The 15,732-nt window shown below is 54.9% G+C and overlaps 2 protein-coding genes across 6 annotated transcripts in view; one reads left to right on the top strand and one right to left on the bottom strand.

The window, feature by feature from the left end:
• The window catches only part of HDLBP (high density lipoprotein binding protein), an 88,355-nt gene extending 81,752 nt beyond the window's left edge, over positions 1–6,603 (top strand). For all 5 annotated transcript variants that reach the window (XM_055291230.2, XM_055291231.2, XM_055291229.2 and 2 more), the window contains 7 exons: positions 479–583; positions 817–951; positions 2,017–2,160; positions 4,962–5,147; positions 5,586–5,702; positions 5,860–5,988; positions 6,134–6,603. In XM_055291230.2, coding sequence (XP_055147205.1) covers positions 479–583; positions 817–951; positions 2,017–2,160; positions 4,962–5,147; positions 5,586–5,702; positions 5,860–5,988; positions 6,134–6,220 — 903 coding nt within the window. In that variant the 3' untranslated portion in view covers positions 6,221–6,603. The remainder of the gene's footprint in view (positions 1–478; positions 584–816; positions 952–2,016; positions 2,161–4,961; positions 5,148–5,585; positions 5,703–5,859; positions 5,989–6,133) is intronic.
• A 4,974-nt stretch (positions 6,604–11,577) lies between these two features.
• The window catches only part of ANO7 (anoctamin 7), a 36,335-nt gene continuing 32,180 nt past the window's right edge, over positions 11,578–15,732 (bottom strand). Inside the window, exons 22-25 of the mRNA XM_063645344.1 lie at positions 12,502–12,592; positions 12,032–12,151; positions 11,858–11,908; positions 11,578–11,716 (exon numbers count right to left, since the gene is read on the bottom strand). Coding sequence (XP_063501414.1) covers positions 11,660–11,716; positions 11,858–11,908; positions 12,032–12,151; positions 12,502–12,592 — 319 coding nt within the window. The 3' untranslated portion in view covers positions 11,578–11,659. The remainder of the gene's footprint in view (positions 11,717–11,857; positions 11,909–12,031; positions 12,152–12,501; positions 12,593–15,732) is intronic.

The raw sequence follows: 15,732 nt of genomic DNA, 5'->3' as shown, positions 1-15,732 counted from the left end.
CACACAGATAGTTCTCACGTTGCAGTGGAGAGACAAGCAGTCAACACATATAAATGCTGTGGCAAGAAAGAGCAGGTTCTGGAGGTGAGGGGTGGTGGGGGAGCCAGGGCAGGGAAGGTGAGTAGTGGTCCGAGAGTCCCTTGTGACACCTCATGGGCGTCGGTCAAAGCCGCCGTGACCCCAAGGATGTACCAGGAGTCGGCCTCTCCTCCTACGTGGGCCTGAAGGCGCTGCTGTAATTCAGGAGGGTAGGCTTGGGATGAAGGGTCTGGAATTTCTGTCTGCCAGCATTAGCCTAATGCAAATCTTTTCCCATTCTTTTCTATTGAATTAAAGGTCCTGGTGGCATTGTCAGGTGGGGCACATTGCTGCTGTCATAGGGCTGTTTGCCTTGTGTTTCGTGGAGCCCCACTGCTGAGCTTACAAGGTCACTCTGCTCTCAGCTCCCATGGTCTAACCATGACCATCCTCCCTGCAGGCATTGGTTCCTGTCACCATTGAAGTAGAGGTGCCCTTTGACCTTCACCGTTACGTTATTGGACAGAAAGGAAGTGGGATCCGCAAGATGATGGATGAGTTTGAGGTAGACCCCTTTCCCGGGAGGCCACATCACAGGAGTGGCCTGTCGCACCCCTCCTGAGTGCCAGTGCCCTTTCTCAACTTCTTGTTGACCTTGCCTCCTCCTGCTCGGATTGGGCGCTGACTTCCCTTCATGGCGGGTGGGCTTCCCTCTCGCTTCTTCTGGGTCCCAGGGCCAGTGGACTCTCTCCTGTTCTCTGGGGTCCTGAACATCAAGTCAGCCCCCTCTTCACGCAGGTGAACATACATGTCCCGGCACCTGAGCTGCAGTCTGACATCATCGCCATCACGGGCCTCGCTGCAAATTTGGACCGGGCCAAGGCTGGACTGCTGGAGCGTGTGAAGGAGCTACAGGCCGAGCAGGAGGACCGGGTGAGCAGGAGGTGGCCAGGGTGCTCCCCCGAGCCATGGTACTCAGCTTTGGGTACATGTCAGAATCTAGGGAAGTTCTTCAAGATCCCAGCATCCCAGTTACATCTGGGTGGCTGGAGGTGAGATGCAGGCAGTGCCAGGATGCAGTCAGCATCCAGAGGTCTTGCTGTGGAACTAGCCAAGAGCATGGCACCTTTCTCTTTTTCACAAAAAAGTGACAAAGTTGGACTTCTGTGTAAATTTGCAGTTTCTCTCAAAACCAAATCAGAGTGATACCTCAGACCCACAGGAAAGGTCAAGGTTGCGAGAGGCCCCCAAGCATGTGCCATGCAGTCAGGATGAGCATCAGGGGACCCCCCAACTACCTCTAGCACAGGGTGGTCAAAGGGCAGGGACTTCCTGCTAAGCAGGGATGAAACCCCCCCAACCTCTGGCAGGGCTGACGTTTGGAGGATTGTGTGAGCAGACTGTGCTGGGGTGGTGGTTTGCTGAGGGGGTTGGCTTTCCACTCCTCCCGTCAGCACGTCGAGTCTGGTGAATGGGATGGAGCTCGTGAAACTCACACGGCCTCGGGGTACCCCTGCGTGGACTCTGGGTTGTCTCCTGCAGCCAGGTCATACCTGTAGCCTTTGGCCATGGGTGTTCAGGGGCTGTGGCCGCCCGCTCTTCTTGGTCTGCATCTGCCCCAGTCCTAAAAAGATCCAGAGCATTTCTGTGCATATCCATCAGATCCCTGTTTTGACAAATGAGGAGAGGAGGGCCCCAAGCTCGTGACTCACTGCCCAGCTCTGTCAGTTCCTGAGCACGATCCTCGCAAGTGGCCCCAAGCCCTCTTTTGAAGGATTTATAGACCTCCTTGTGGAGCAGCCAAGTTCCCTGGTTCTCATTATTAGCAGATGATGGAAGGTGGCAGAGGTCGGACCAGAGAGATGGCAGACCATTCCAGACCACGGGTTACAGAACACTGCAGCATCTCCCGTGTCCTATGACCAGGGTGGAAGGGGAATGGGGTCACAGGGTGGGTCAGCTCAATCTTTGCCTCATTCTTGCTCCTTTCATTTGTAGGCTTTAAGGAGTTTTAAGCTGAGTGTCACTGTAGACCCCAAATACCATCCCAAGATTATTGGGAGAAAGGGGGCAGTAATTACCCAAATCCGTTTGGAGCATGACGTGAACATCCAGTTTCCTGATAAGGACGATGGGAACCAGGTGAGAGCCTCGGTTGGAGTGTGTCGGGGGCAGAGGCACTTGTTGACCTTTGCCGTGACTTGGGAGCAGTAACCAGATGTGCCTAGATGGGGGTTCGAGGGCCAAGTTGAGAGTGGCAAGTCTCTGAGGACCTGATTCTGGCCTGAGGTTGGGCTGTGTCTGGTCACTTGCCAGATGGGTGAGGTCTCTGGCACTATGTACCATCTGGGGCCTGGGGCATTTTCTCCTGTGTCTCCTTCGCTCCAGCTGGGTCCTTGATCAGTGGCGCCTCCAGGTATAGCTCATTCACCTGTCACCCGGGCCTCTCTGGGGCTCCCAAGGGCTCTGGGGATCAGGTGGACGTTTCTCTGCAGCCCCAGCTGCAAACACCGTTGTGCTTGCCGGGTGGTCCTTAGTAAACTCTTGTTACTTCCTCCAAATTGCAGTGCCACCCCCCTGCCACTGGCTCTCATGGCCTCCTGCTTCACTCAGAACAAAATGAAAGGCAGCCCCATCCCCTCTCTGGGCCCTACCACCTGGCATGCAGGGCAGCCTCGCCCAACACCCCCATGTCTATCTGGCTCCCTCTTGCACACACTTCCCAGGCTTGGTCTTTCCTGGCTCTGGCCTCCTGCTGGAGTGTCTTGCTTCCTAGGCGTGTCCGGCACAGCTTTGCCCACAGTGGGAGACTAGCAAGCCTTGGTGGCCACGGTTGTGCTGGCTTCCAGAAACAGTCAGCAGACCCTCTGGCAGCAGAGCCCCTCCACACCTCTCTCCCACTGCTTCTCGCAGCAAAGCCCCTCCATGCCTCCCACTCCCACTGTGGACGTGCCGCCCAGGGTTTTCCGCTGCTTCACCTTCCCCTTCTTCCTCCCCAGCTTCTTGTTTCCTTTTGGATCTTTGAGTCACATACACACCAGCCAGGCCAGGAGGGCCCTCCTGCACCCTGCCTCCTCCGGCTCCCACATCCTCTTCCCTCCCCACGTACATTTTTAAATTTTTAGTCTTGATCTTGAGAGTTCTTGTTTTTGAGAGAGAGTCTTGTTCTGTCGCCCCAGCTGGAGTGCAGTGGCGCGATCTTGGCTCACTGTAACCTCTGCCTCCCAGGTTGAAGTGATTCTCCTGCCTCAACCTCCCAAGTAGCTGGGGCTACAGCTGTGAGCCACCACTCCCAGCCCAAGAGTTTAGCTCTTTTAAGCCCCTCCACCCTTATTGCCTTTTATTGCCCTCTACTATTCCATATAATTATCAACCTTAAAAGTCATTATAGGTGAGGCACAGTGGCTCACGCCTGTAATCCCAACACTTTTGGAGGCCGAGGCAGGTGGATCACCTGAGGTCAGGAGTTCAAGGCCAACCTGACCAACATGGCGAAAGCCTGTCTCTACTAAAAATACAAAAATTAGCCAGGCATGGTTGCGTGCACCTGTAATCCCAGCTACTTGGGAGGCTGACATGAGAATAGCTTGAACCCAGGAGGCAGAGGTTGCAGTGAGCTGAGATCACGCCATTGCGCTCCAGCCTGGGCAACAGAGCGAGACTCCATCTTAAAAAAAAAAAAAAAAAGTCATTATTTAGCAATTAGACTATTCCATCTAATACACCATGAGCCAAGTGGGGTGGAGCAGTCATTTCTTCACAGGCAGCTTTTTCCTGTGAGCTGTGCTTCGGATCGTGAGCTTCTGTACCTGGCGGCACGGGGGTGGTGCCTGAGGCTGTCAGCTCTGCTGGGCCACGGTGGGTGGGGCTGCTGCCTCCCGCTCTGGCATTTTGCTTCAGTCTGGACAGAAGCTTCTTGGGCTGCTGCTCTGTTGTCTCTAGGTTAAGTCTTTCTGCTCGTTTCCTTTCCAGGCATTTGTCCCTGTCCTGTAGTCCTGTTGAGTGATGGTGCTTCTCGTGTTGTGATGTGTCCCCGTCTTCTAGTCCTGTTTCGTGATGGTTTTTGTGTTGTGGACGTGTTGTTTTCGCCGATTGTGGGCTACAGGTGTTTTGTGACCACGTTTCCTTCTCTGTGCCCTCAACTGTCTGCTTGGTCTGCTTGTCTGCTATCCCAAGTCTGGTATGGTGTCTCCTGTCCATTTGTATGGCCCAAGGAAGGCCTGAGAAGGTGGGAACTCTGAGTGAGGGAGGGGCTCGCTGAGGAATGCCAACCAGCCAGCCTCCAGCACAAAGATGCCTCCAGACTGTGGCCCACGTGGGCAAAGCAGCAGGAAGCTGAGGGGCTTGGGGCTTTGTCTTTGCCCCACTGTCCTTGAGTCCAGAGTTCTTGCCCGTCAGTGTCTCCTTTGTGTTTGAGGACAAATGTCCTTTTTTGTTCTGTAATTCACTGTCTTTCGGGTGGAGTTTGGGAAGAGATGGAAGCTGAGTGGACATTGGTTTTTTGTGTTGTTTGTTTGTTTGTTTTGAGACGGAGTTTGGAGTGCAGTGGCGCGATCCCGGCTCACAGCAACCTCCGCCTCCCGGGTTCAAACGATTCTCCTGCCTCAGCCCCCGGAGTAGCTGGGATTACAGGCGTGCACCACCATGTCCAGCTAATATTGTATTTTTAGTAGAGGCGGGGTTTCTCCATGTTGGTCAGGCTGGTCATGAACTCCGGACCTCAGGTGATCCACCCGCCTTGGCCTCCCAAAGTGCTGGGATTACAGGCGTGAGCCACCACGCCCGGCCCTGAGTGAGCATTGTTAACCTCTTGTTTTAAATCAGCCGTTATGCTGCTTTCCATCTTCTCTCTCCTGAGCTGTTTTCCTCAGCAGTGGGGGCCGGCTCTTGCCCCCGCTGGGAATCCCAGTAAGGCATCCCCTGACTACATTCTCCTTTTTTAGCCCCAGGACCAAATTACCATCACAGGGTACGAAAAGAACACAGAAGCTGCCAGGGACGCTATATTGAGAATTGTGGGTGAACTTGAGCAGATGGTTTCTGAGGACGTCCCGCTGGACCACCGCGTTCACGCCCGCATCATCGGTGCCCGCGGCAAAGCCATTCGCAAAATCATGGACGAATTCAAGGTGAGCGGGCTGGAAGCAGTGGGTGAGCGTCCTCTCTCACCAGGGGCACCTGGCTGGCCAGAAGAAAGGGGAGGGCATGGCCTTCCCCTCATGATGAGGCCACAACCCCAGGGCTGGCAGTGGAACTGTCCTCATGGACACCACGGTGGCGCATTAGGAGGGCATCTCCTTGACAGTTGCCTGGCAAGCTCCTCCTCTGTGGGTGGGAATTTCACACAGGAGCGCACGGGTACGTGCTCCGGCCCTCTGTCTGCTGCAAACAAGGTGCTCCCGAGATAACCTAACTTGATGTGGTGGTGAGGCTGACTTCAGAACAACTCTGAAACCAGATTTTAAGATGTTTGCTAACTCAGAAAATGCTTCACTAGAAATAGACACATAGTTTCAACCCTTTCCTCGCTTGGAGTCCCCTCATCTGACGTTGCACACCCCTTCCAGGTGGACATTCGCTTCCCACAGAGTGGAGCCCCAGACCCCAACTGCGTCACTGTGACGGGGCTCCCCGAGAACGTGGAGGAAGCCATCGACCACATCCTCAACCTGGAGGAGGAATACGTGAGTCTGGGTGGGCCTTGGAGCCCCAGCCAGGAGCTTCAGGGGACAAGGTGGCACTTGTGTTTCCAGAGGCAGGCGAGGTGCAGGGGTGAGCAGGCGGGCGGGATGCTGAGGGTGCTGGGCAGACTGACCCTGTCTTCCTGTCCTCTGCCTGCAGCTGGCTGACGTGGTGGACAGTGAGGCGCTGCAGGTATACATGAAACCCCCAGCACACGAAGAGGCCAAGGCACCTTCCAGAGGCTTTGTGGTGCGGGACGCACCCTGGACCGCCAGCAGCAGTGAGAAGGTCAGATGTGGGCTTCTGCCCTCCTGGGTCCCAGGGAGGGTGGGCGGGCAGGCGGGCTTGGTGTCCCGAGGGTGGCAACTGCGTTGGAAGCTGCTTGCGAGTTGGGGAGCAACCCCTCCTGAAGCTGTGTCCTCTCTCTGCACAGGCTCCTGACATGAGCAGCTCTGAGGAATTTCCCAGCTTTGGGGCTCAGGTGGCTCCCAAGACCCTCCCTTGGGGCCCCAAACGATAATGATCAAAAAGCAGAAACCTCTCCAGCCTGCTGACCCGAACCCAACCACACAATGGTTTGTCTCAATCTGACCCAGCGGCTGGACCCTCCGTAAATTGTTGACGCTCTTCCCCCTTCCCGAGGTCTCACAGGGAGCCTGGCACCTGGCTGTGTGTGCGGCTGCTCCTCCAGGCCTGGCCGTGCCTGCTCAGGACCTGCTCCACTGTTTAACACTAAACCAAGGTCATGAGCATTCGTGCTAAGATAACAGACTCCAGCTCCTGGTCCACCCGGCATGTCAGCACTCTGACCTTCATCACGAGAGCTCCGCAGCTGTGGCTAGGATTCGACTTCCTGTGTCATGACCTCAGGAAATAAACGTCCTTGACTTTATAAAAGCCAAACGTTTGCCCTCTTCCTTTCCCACCTCCCTACTGCCAGTTTCCCGTGGTCCAGACCGTCCTGTTTGTGGAGTGCAGTCAGCCTCCTCCAGCTGCCAAAGCGCCTCAGCACAGGTGTCAGGGTGCAAGGAAGACCTGGCTCTGGACAGCAGGAGGCAGGTTCCTGGAGCTGGGGGGTGACCTGAGAGGCAGAGGGTGACGGGTTCTCAAGACAGTTCTGATTTTACCTGCCGTGGGGTCTGAAAGCACCAAGGGTGCTCAGCCTGAGGTCTGGTGAGTGGAGCCTGGAGGCAACGTGGTAGGCACCATCTGGGTCCCCTGTGGCCGTCAGTGTCTGCTGTGATTGAGATGCGCACAGGATGGGGGAGGTAGGGCCTTACGTTTGTCCTCAGTGGGGGCAGTTTGCCTTAGATGACAGCTGGGCTTTTCTTCACAGCACCTGCAGCCCCTCCCTGCCCCTGCCCTAGATGCTGTGTGTTCAGTTGCCTTCTTTCTACCTCAGCCGGCATGGAGTGGTCTGTGCAGTTAGTGCCACCCCACACACTCGTCTCTTGATTGAGACGTTTCTGGTGGTTATGGGTTTCCCGTGGAGCTGGGGGTGGGTGCCGTGTACCAAAGCTAGAGGCTGGCGCTCTCCCTCAGCACAGGTGGGTCAGTGGCCAGCAGGCCCATCCGGAGTGGGAGTGGGCACTCCCACCCCGCCCACAGGCATGGGGATGTGCAGGCCAGCCCCTAGGAGCAGGTCCCGGGTGACTGGCAGTTTTCACGGTCCAGGGCCGAGAGACGATGGCATGGGGCCTGGAGCACGAGCTAGAGCAGAATGCAGACCACACCACTGGATGCCGAGAGCCCCTGCTCTCCGAGGGAGGCATCTGTGTCGTGCTGTGAGGGCTGAGGACAGGGCCCTAGTCTCTGGTTTTCTGGTCTTCCCATCCTTATCTCTGTCCCCCACGGAGGTGACTGAGCTGCTAGCGAGTTGTCCTGTCCCAGGTACTTGAGTTACGGAAAAGCTGACTAACGCCCATCCATCTCACAGCCCTTCTCTGGGGACAGTCGCTTCCGCCTTGACACCTCACTGTCAGTTGAATAACTCAAGCTTGGTCATCTTCAGACTCTGCAATTCCTGAGTAGACCCAGAACGGCTTAGCCCAAGTCTAGCTGCAGCTGCCTTGACAAGTCCCCATTTGCTCAGGCAGCCCTGAATGGGCCTGTTTACAGGAATGGTAAATTGGGATCGGAAGGAATCTATCCTCCGGCTTCACAGGCTAGGGTGACCACGGCTTAGGAAACTGGGAAAGAAAGCAAGGCCCTTTTCCTGCCTTTCCCGGGATCTGTCTCCTCCACCTCCACGGGAGAGGCCAGCAGGGAAGGATGGTCACCTCTTCCCCATCTGCATGAGTTCCGGAACTCTGCCACGTTGGCTGCTTGCTTCCAGCTCCCCCCAGTCTCCATCCCAGCGGGTTCCTCCTGTCTTTTCTACAGTGTCCTAAAACATCCTGCCCCTACCCTCTCCCAAAGGTAAATTTTAATTCTCTCTCACCAAATTTTGCACATCTCTGTATGTTGCTTGATGTCTTAGACGCAAGCCCTTTCCTAAACTGTTTTCAGTGTGCGCGCTCTTTTTCCTTTGGGTGGTGGTTGTAAGGGCGATGAAATGACTGTCCCCAGGCCTGTCTCCCTGAAGCCTCTGTGCTGTCAGGAGAGCCCCGGGCAGGGGTGAGGCGTGTGTGTGCTTTTCCTCCTTGTTGGATGTCTTCCATATCATCTGTTTCCATAGCTACAATCCATCCCTTGGCCTTAACTTTGGAATTTGGAGATTATATGCAAACATGTGTAAAGGCTCATGAATATGGATGACACTGGAATTTTATAAATTCTAAAATAAAACCCGAAACCAGATGTAGCATGCTGGGACTCATTTTGTCACGCTGCCGCCTGAGTGTTCTCTTTATTGTCACCGTGGAGTGGTGACTGGCATCCGTGGGTAGTTCATCTTTGGCGTGATTTTCTCAGCAGTTCTCAATACTGTGTTCAACGGCCCCTCGAGAGCCACATTAAGGGAGACCCAGGTGTGGTCATGGTAAGAGGGTGGCTGCCTGTCCCTGTCCTCTGGCCGCCAGCCAGTCAGCAGCTGCCCTGCAGCCCTCCTCGTTGAGGGTGCACAGCTGTCCTTGTGGAGCAGCACCTGCCACTCCCTTTTCGGACTCTGCCAGCGTCAGTGGCATTCCTGGCACCCTGGACCCGGCTCGTGAGTTATGACGACCTGAGTTGGTGGGGGGTGTGGGTGGAGGCCTCGGCTGGAGGAGGAGGAGGGAGGGGGCGTTGAGTGGGAGGAGCCACCCCAGTCACCTGAGTGGCAGGCGATACCGGGAAGAGTCGAGAGGGAATTAGTGTCCCTGCTGCTGACTGGGCTGGTCCCCACCTGGGAAGACGGGTGTGGCAGTTCCTCTTAAAGCCAAACATGTTGGCCGGGTGCGGTGGCTCACGCCTGTAATCCCCAGCACTTCGGGAGGCCAAGGCAGGCGGATCACGAGGTCAGGAGATCGAGACTATCCTGGCTAACACGATGAAACCCCATCTCTACTAAAAATACAAAAATTTATCCGGGCGTGGTGGCATGTGCCTGTAGTCCCAGCTACTCAGGAGGTTGGGGCAGAAGAATGGCGTGAACCTGGGAGGCGGAGCTTGCAATGAGCCGAGATCGCACCACTGCACTCCAGCCTGGGCGACAGAGCGAGACTCCATCTCAAAAAAAAAAAGCCGAACATTTTACCCCTGACCCAGCAGTTCTGTTGGGCCCTAAATATGCAACCCACAGCAAAGCACACAACTGCAAAATGACCCCAAGCCAAACATGAAGCAGCCCAGCAGCCCAAGGAGGGGCTGAGATGGACGCTCGGCACAGATGGGGCTCGTGCGGTGTCTCGCGGCAGATGCCAAACACAAAGTCCCCAGTTCCATCCCTGCTTGGTGGCCGAGGTGGTGGCTACTCTGGATGGGAGAGGGTCACAGGCAGGGTAGGGTGCATGTGGGCATGAGGCCCTGGATGGGAGAGGGTCACAGGGTAGGGCGCACGTGGGCATCGGGGCCCTGGATGGGAGAGGATCACAGGGTAGGGCGCATGTGGGCATCGGGTGATGTGGAACTTGCCTTTTACCCACGTGCTGGTTACAACAATTTGTTACCTGGAAGCCTGTATGACCTGAGCATTTTCTTACGTTTCAATAAATTCACCTTAAAACTTTGGAGTTTCAGACGGCAACAATAAAAAGCAACCCACTGGAAGGAAGTACACGTGGCTTTGTAATAAGCACACTGCTGAGCGAAGCACACGTGGAATGGCTGAGCTCCCCTCTGTGTAAAGTTTCCGAGGTCCCCGCCCCAGGCCGTGTGTGCTGTCCTGTCCGCCATGCTCTGGCCGGTGGTGTCCAGCCCCAGGACCCTGTGAGCCCTCATCCCTGCCGGAAGAGCCCTTCCATTGAGGCAGAGCACAGTGCTCCTAAGAGGCAGGTGAACAAGTGGCAAATCCTAAAGAAATACTACAAGCAAGCATGCTGCCCTCAGGCCAGGCATCACGGTGGGTTAAATAGAACGCAGGCGAGGATGTTCAGAAAGAGGCCTTTTCTGTGGAGTAAGTTTGGCAGTACTCATCAAAGCACATTAAAACCACATGTTCTTTTTCTGCATGTGTGTTCCCGAGACGGAGTCTCACTCTGTCGCCCAGGCTGGAGTGCAGTGGCGTGATCTCAGCTCGCTACAACCTCCGCCTCCCGGTTTCAAACGATTCTCCTGCCTCAGCCTCCCAAGTAGCTGGGATTGCAGATGCCCGCCACCACACCCAGAATAATTTTTGTATTTTTAGTCAAGACAGGGTTTCACCATGTTGGACAGGCTAGTCCCGAACTCCTGGCCTTGTAATCCTCCCACCTCAGCCTCCCAAAGTGCTGAGCCACGACGCTCAGCCAAAAACCACATATTCATTTTGACATTTAAGTTCCACTTGTAGAACTCCAAGGAAATCAATACAGATGAGCACAGATCCATTTTTTAGCAAGTGGACGGCTACACTGGGAATGTTGCACAGTAGCAACAGTCAGGGGAAGGTTCACGTGGCTCCTCGGCACAGGGCAAAACTGCACATCACATGACGATCCAGGGTGGAAAACAATTATGTATAAACACAAACTTCTGGGGGAAGAGCCACCAGATGTTACAGGTATACACGTTTCCTCCTCTCATCCCAAAACCTCCCCCATTTGGGTGCTTGCTGTGTACTAGGCCCCGAGGAACAGAGGTAAAAACAGCAAGAGGGGGCCCTGGGCCAGGGGCCAGGAGCTGGGAGAGGGAGGGAAGTCAGGCAAGGGTCAAGAGGACATATGTAATTGCTGCAGAATGCAATTAAAGAGACACTGTCAGAGGCTGCCTATAGTGGCTAGGGGGAAAGCAGAGCCTGATTCAAGAAACAGAAGAATCCAGAGGACCCAGATAACTGGGGATGGAGGGAGGGGTTGAACAGACCTTTGCTGTGGCCTGGGACACAGAGCTGCAGGGCCCGAGAGCTGGGGCATGTGGGTGATGTCCCTGCGTGGACAGGGCAGGAAGAGGCGGGTGGGTCCAGAGGACACGAGGGAGAACAGCCCTGCGCTCTGCAACACTCGAAGGTCACCAGGTGTAAGAGGAGAGGGTGATGCGGCCAGGGGCGGCGAGGACCACAAAGCCCACCTGCCTGATGAGAACTGTCGTGTCCAGGGACCTGGGGACGCCACAGAGGGACAGGGTCCCTTGGGTGCAGGGGCCCCGTGGGCTTATGTCTCGGAGCAGGAAACAGAGGGCCTTGTGAGCTGACGGTCCCTCCCTGCCGGGAATGGAGTGACAGGCGCTCTAAGGAGACAAGCCGGCGCTGGGGGGAAGCAGGCAATGTGCCCAGAGATGAGGCACAACAGCAGCCAGCAGTTCACAAAGCCATTGCCTGTGAAGAGGAAAAGGACACTGCTCACAGGGCTCAGCAGGGCCACAGCAGGGCCACTCCCCTAAGGACCACCAGATGTCCTTCCAGGCGTCACTGCTGCAGGTGGCTGGCCTTGGGAACCCTGAAGGATGTCCAGTGGGAGCTGAGCTGGGGAGAGGGTTAGGGGCAGGGACAAGTCAAATTAGGGCCAGGAGCAGGCCATGGCCACGAGGCACAGTGGGCGGCTGGGAAGGGCCCTGCGATCTCAGGGAGTGCACGGGGCAGGGGCCTGGCTGCTCCCAGACTTGCCTCTGAGCCCTGGGGCTGCTCATCCTTTGCTCTGTTCGTTCCAAAAAGAGCCTGTCCCCCAAAAAGGGCAGCAAGAGGAAGAGGGATGTGACTCAGTGTCCAAAAGTACAGCAGCCACTGACAAGGATAGGGAGAGGGCTGGGGGGAGGGCCGAGACTGGGCTGTGCAGTTCACCTCATTCTCGGCCAGTGCCTGCTTAGCCAGGTAGTACTCCCGCTTCACTTTGATCTCCACAGACTCTGGGATGTCAGGCACCAGGAGGTCCAGGAGCCGGCCGACGGAGAAAACCACATGCTGGGAGCAGAGGAAGGCACTCACCCCCACCCAAACGCCCAGAGTGGCCTTCACAGGGCCAGGCAGGCCGGGGCTCCGGCACCTGCTCCCGGCTGTGGGTGGAGCCGGAAAGCAGCGGGGCAGGAAAAGGAACCCCAGAAGGGGCAGAGGCCACCCCAGCATTCGTGGCCCTGGAGCCCAGGGATGAGGCCAGGCAGGGAAAACGCAGGAGCAGAGAAGAGCTCTGATTTGACCAAGATGACACAGCAGGAAGCGATGGCACCCACCCCTCACCACGTGCGCGAAGTAGGCAAAGCACAGGGTCGGGGCGTCATGCCATGGATGGGAGAACCAGCAGGTGCCTCAGCTACCTCAAACACAATGACGAAGGCCAGGCGGATGGCAAGAAGATTCCAGTAGGTCTGGGAATAATGTCCATCGTCATCCCGGAAAGCCCGATACCTGCAGCAGACACAGGACTCAGTGCGTGGAGCCAGAGCTGAGTGTTGGCTGGGCAGGTGCCTCTGGAATTAACCCATCTCCCCTTTTTCCACTGTTTCGCTCTCTGATCCCATGTTCCTGGCCTGGCTCTTCATCGAGGGTGCCTGAAGTGGGAATTCTTCCCAAACAGGATACTCTGACAATACCTTTAACTGGTGGGTTCCAAAGGTGGATGTGCTGGGTTGTCCCCCATTGGGCTAAACTGGACCCTCCCCACCCCCCAGGGGGCAAATGCTTTATTTTCTAGTAGATGTGACAGTCCAGTACGTCTGTGCTTCTACGGATGACATCAGTCTACTTACACGGTGAAAATATGCCGACAGCTGACCTCTGTGAGATCCGCAGTTCACCTGCTCAGAGACTGCCCAGCAGAGCCCTCCCTCCCTATCATAAGCTACATTCAGCTTCACTTGCTATTTCAGACTTTGACATCTTCCTGCGTCTCTGTCACATGGTAAAGATGTGACATTCCATTTTCTAATATAAAGTTACATGTTGCACTCCATGAAAACTATTAGCAGAGTCAACTTTGTAGGAAAAGAAAAAAAAAAACAAACCAAATATTGCAAGTTAAAAATAGAGCCATTGGGAAAAAAATCCCTCAAATGAATGGAATAAACTTTTAAGTGGCCAGACACAGCAGAAGAGAGAATGGGGACTGGGAGACAGTGACGATGAGACCACCCTGCAGGCAACACAGAGAGCACACTTGCGGGGAAGCAGGCCACAGCCCAGTGGGAGTTCCAGACGACAATGAACAAGCAGAAAAGCACTGCTGGAAGGAATAAGATGGAGACGTTTCCAGAACTACACAAAGACATAACTCTTTCAGCCGGGCGCGGTGGCTCACGCCTGTGATCCCAGCACTTTTATCTATTTATTTATTTATTTATTTATTTATTTATTTATTTATTTATGAGACGGAGTCTCGCTCTGTTGCCCAGGCTGGAGTGCAGTGGCGTGATCTCGGCTCACTGCAACCTCCGCCTCCTGGGTTCAAGCGATTCTCCTGCCTCAGCCTCCTGAGTAGCTGGGACTACAGGCCCATGCCACAATGCCTAGCTAATTTTTTGTATTTTTAGTCAAGACGGGGTTTCATCGTGTTAGCCAGGGTGGTCTCAATCTTCTGACTTTGTGATCCACTGGCCTCGGCCTCCCACAGTGCTGGGAATACAAGCATGAGCCCCCGTGCCCGGCCATCCCAGTGCTTTAGAAGGCTGAGGCAGGTGGATCACTTGAGGTCAGGAGTTCAACCAACATGGTGAAACCTCTGTCTCTACTAAAAATACAAAAGAGTAGCTGGGCATGGTGGCAGGCAGCTGTAATCCCAGCTACTCGGGAGGCTGAGGCAGGAGAATCACTTGAACCTGGGAGGTGGAGGTTACAGTGAGCCAAGATCATGCCACCGCACTCCAGCCTGGGCGACAAGAGGGAAACTCCATCTCAAAAGAAAAAAAAGAAATAATCCCTTCCCTAGGCCAAGTGCAGTGGCTCAACACTTTGGGAGGCCAAGGTGGGCAGATCACCCGAGGTTCGGAGTTCGAGGCCAGCCTGGCCAACATGGCGAAACCTTCGTCTCTACTAAAAATACAGAAAAAAAAAAAATTATCTGGGTGTGGTAGCGCATGCCTGTAATCCCAGCTACTTGGGAGGTTGATGCACAAGAACCACTTGAACCCAGGAGGCGGAGGTTGCAGTGAGCCCATATCATGCCACTGTACTCCAGCCTGGGTGACAGAGCAAGACTCCGTCTCAAAGAAAAAAGAAAACAGGACAGGCGCAAAAGGTGGCTCAGGCCTGTAATCCCAGCACTTTGGGAGGCCGAGGCAGGCGTATCACTTGAGGTCAGGAGTTCAAGACCAGCTTTGCCCACATGGTGAAACCTCATCTCTACTAAATATACAAAAATTAGCCGGGCGTGGTGGTGGGCACCTGTAATCCCAGCTACTCGGGAGGCCAAGGCAGGAGAATCGCTTGAACCTAGGAGGCAGAGGTTGCATGCAGTGAGCCAAGATCACGCCATTGCACTGCAGCCTGGGCAACAGAGCAAGACTCCATCTCAAAAAAATAATAATAAGGCCGGGCGCGGTGGCTCACGCTTGTAATCCCAGCACTTTGGGAGGTCGAGGCGGGCGGATCACGAGGTCAGGAGATCGAGACCACGGTGAAACCCTGTCTCTACGAAAAATACAAAAAAAATTAGCCAAGCATGGTGGCGGGCGCCTGTAGTCCCAGCTACTCGGAGAGGCTGAGGCAGGAGAATGGCGTGAACCCGGGAGGCGGAGCTTGCAGTGAGCCGAGATTGCGCCAGTGCACTCCAGCCTGGGCGACAGAGCGAGGCTCTGTCTCAAAAAAAAAAATAAAATAAAATAATAATAATAAAAAAATAAAATAAATAAATAAAATAATCATTTTCTTTGATTTGTTTCACCAGCAGGCATCTGTAAAGGTAGTGCTTTTTTTTTTTCTTTTTTTTTTTCCTGAGACAGTCTCATTCTGTCGCCCAGGCTGGAGTGCAGTGGCACCATCTCGGCTCACTGCAAGCTCCGCCTCCTGAGTTGAAATGATCCTCCTGTCCCAGCCTCCAGAGCAGCTGAGATTACAGGCGTGAACCGCCACACCTAGGTTTTGTTTGTTGTTGTTCTTGTTTTTCTGAGAGGGAGTCTTGCTCTGTCGCCCAGGCTTGAGTGCAGTGGCACAATCTCGGCTGACTGAAAGCTCCGCCTTCTGGGTTCACGCCATTCTCCCGCCTCAGCCTCCTGAGTAGCTGGGACTACAGGCGCCCGCCACCACGCCCGGCTAATTTTTGTATTTTTAGTAGAAATGGGGTTTCACTGTGTTAACCAGGATTGTCTCGGCCTCCCAAAGTGCTGGGATTATAGGCATGAGCCACCGTGCGCAGCCTTTTTTTGTATTTTTAACAGGGACGGAGTTTCACCATGTTGGTCAGGCTGGTCTCGAACTCCTGACCTCAAATGATCCACCTGCCTCGGCCTCCCAAAGTGCTGGGATTACAGGCGTGAGCCACCGTGCCAGGCCAAAAAAATGTTTTAAGAGACTGTCTCTGTTACCCAAGATGGAGTGCACTGGCGTGATCACAG

Source organism: Symphalangus syndactylus, chromosome 8, assembly GCF_028878055.3.
Source record: "Symphalangus syndactylus isolate Jambi chromosome 8, NHGRI_mSymSyn1-v2.1_pri, whole genome shotgun sequence".
In the NCBI taxonomy this organism is placed as follows: Eukaryota; Metazoa; Chordata; class Mammalia; order Primates; family Hylobatidae; genus Symphalangus; species Symphalangus syndactylus.
Note: the sequence above shows the minus strand (reverse complement) of the source record. Positions and strands in the feature narration are given on the sequence as shown.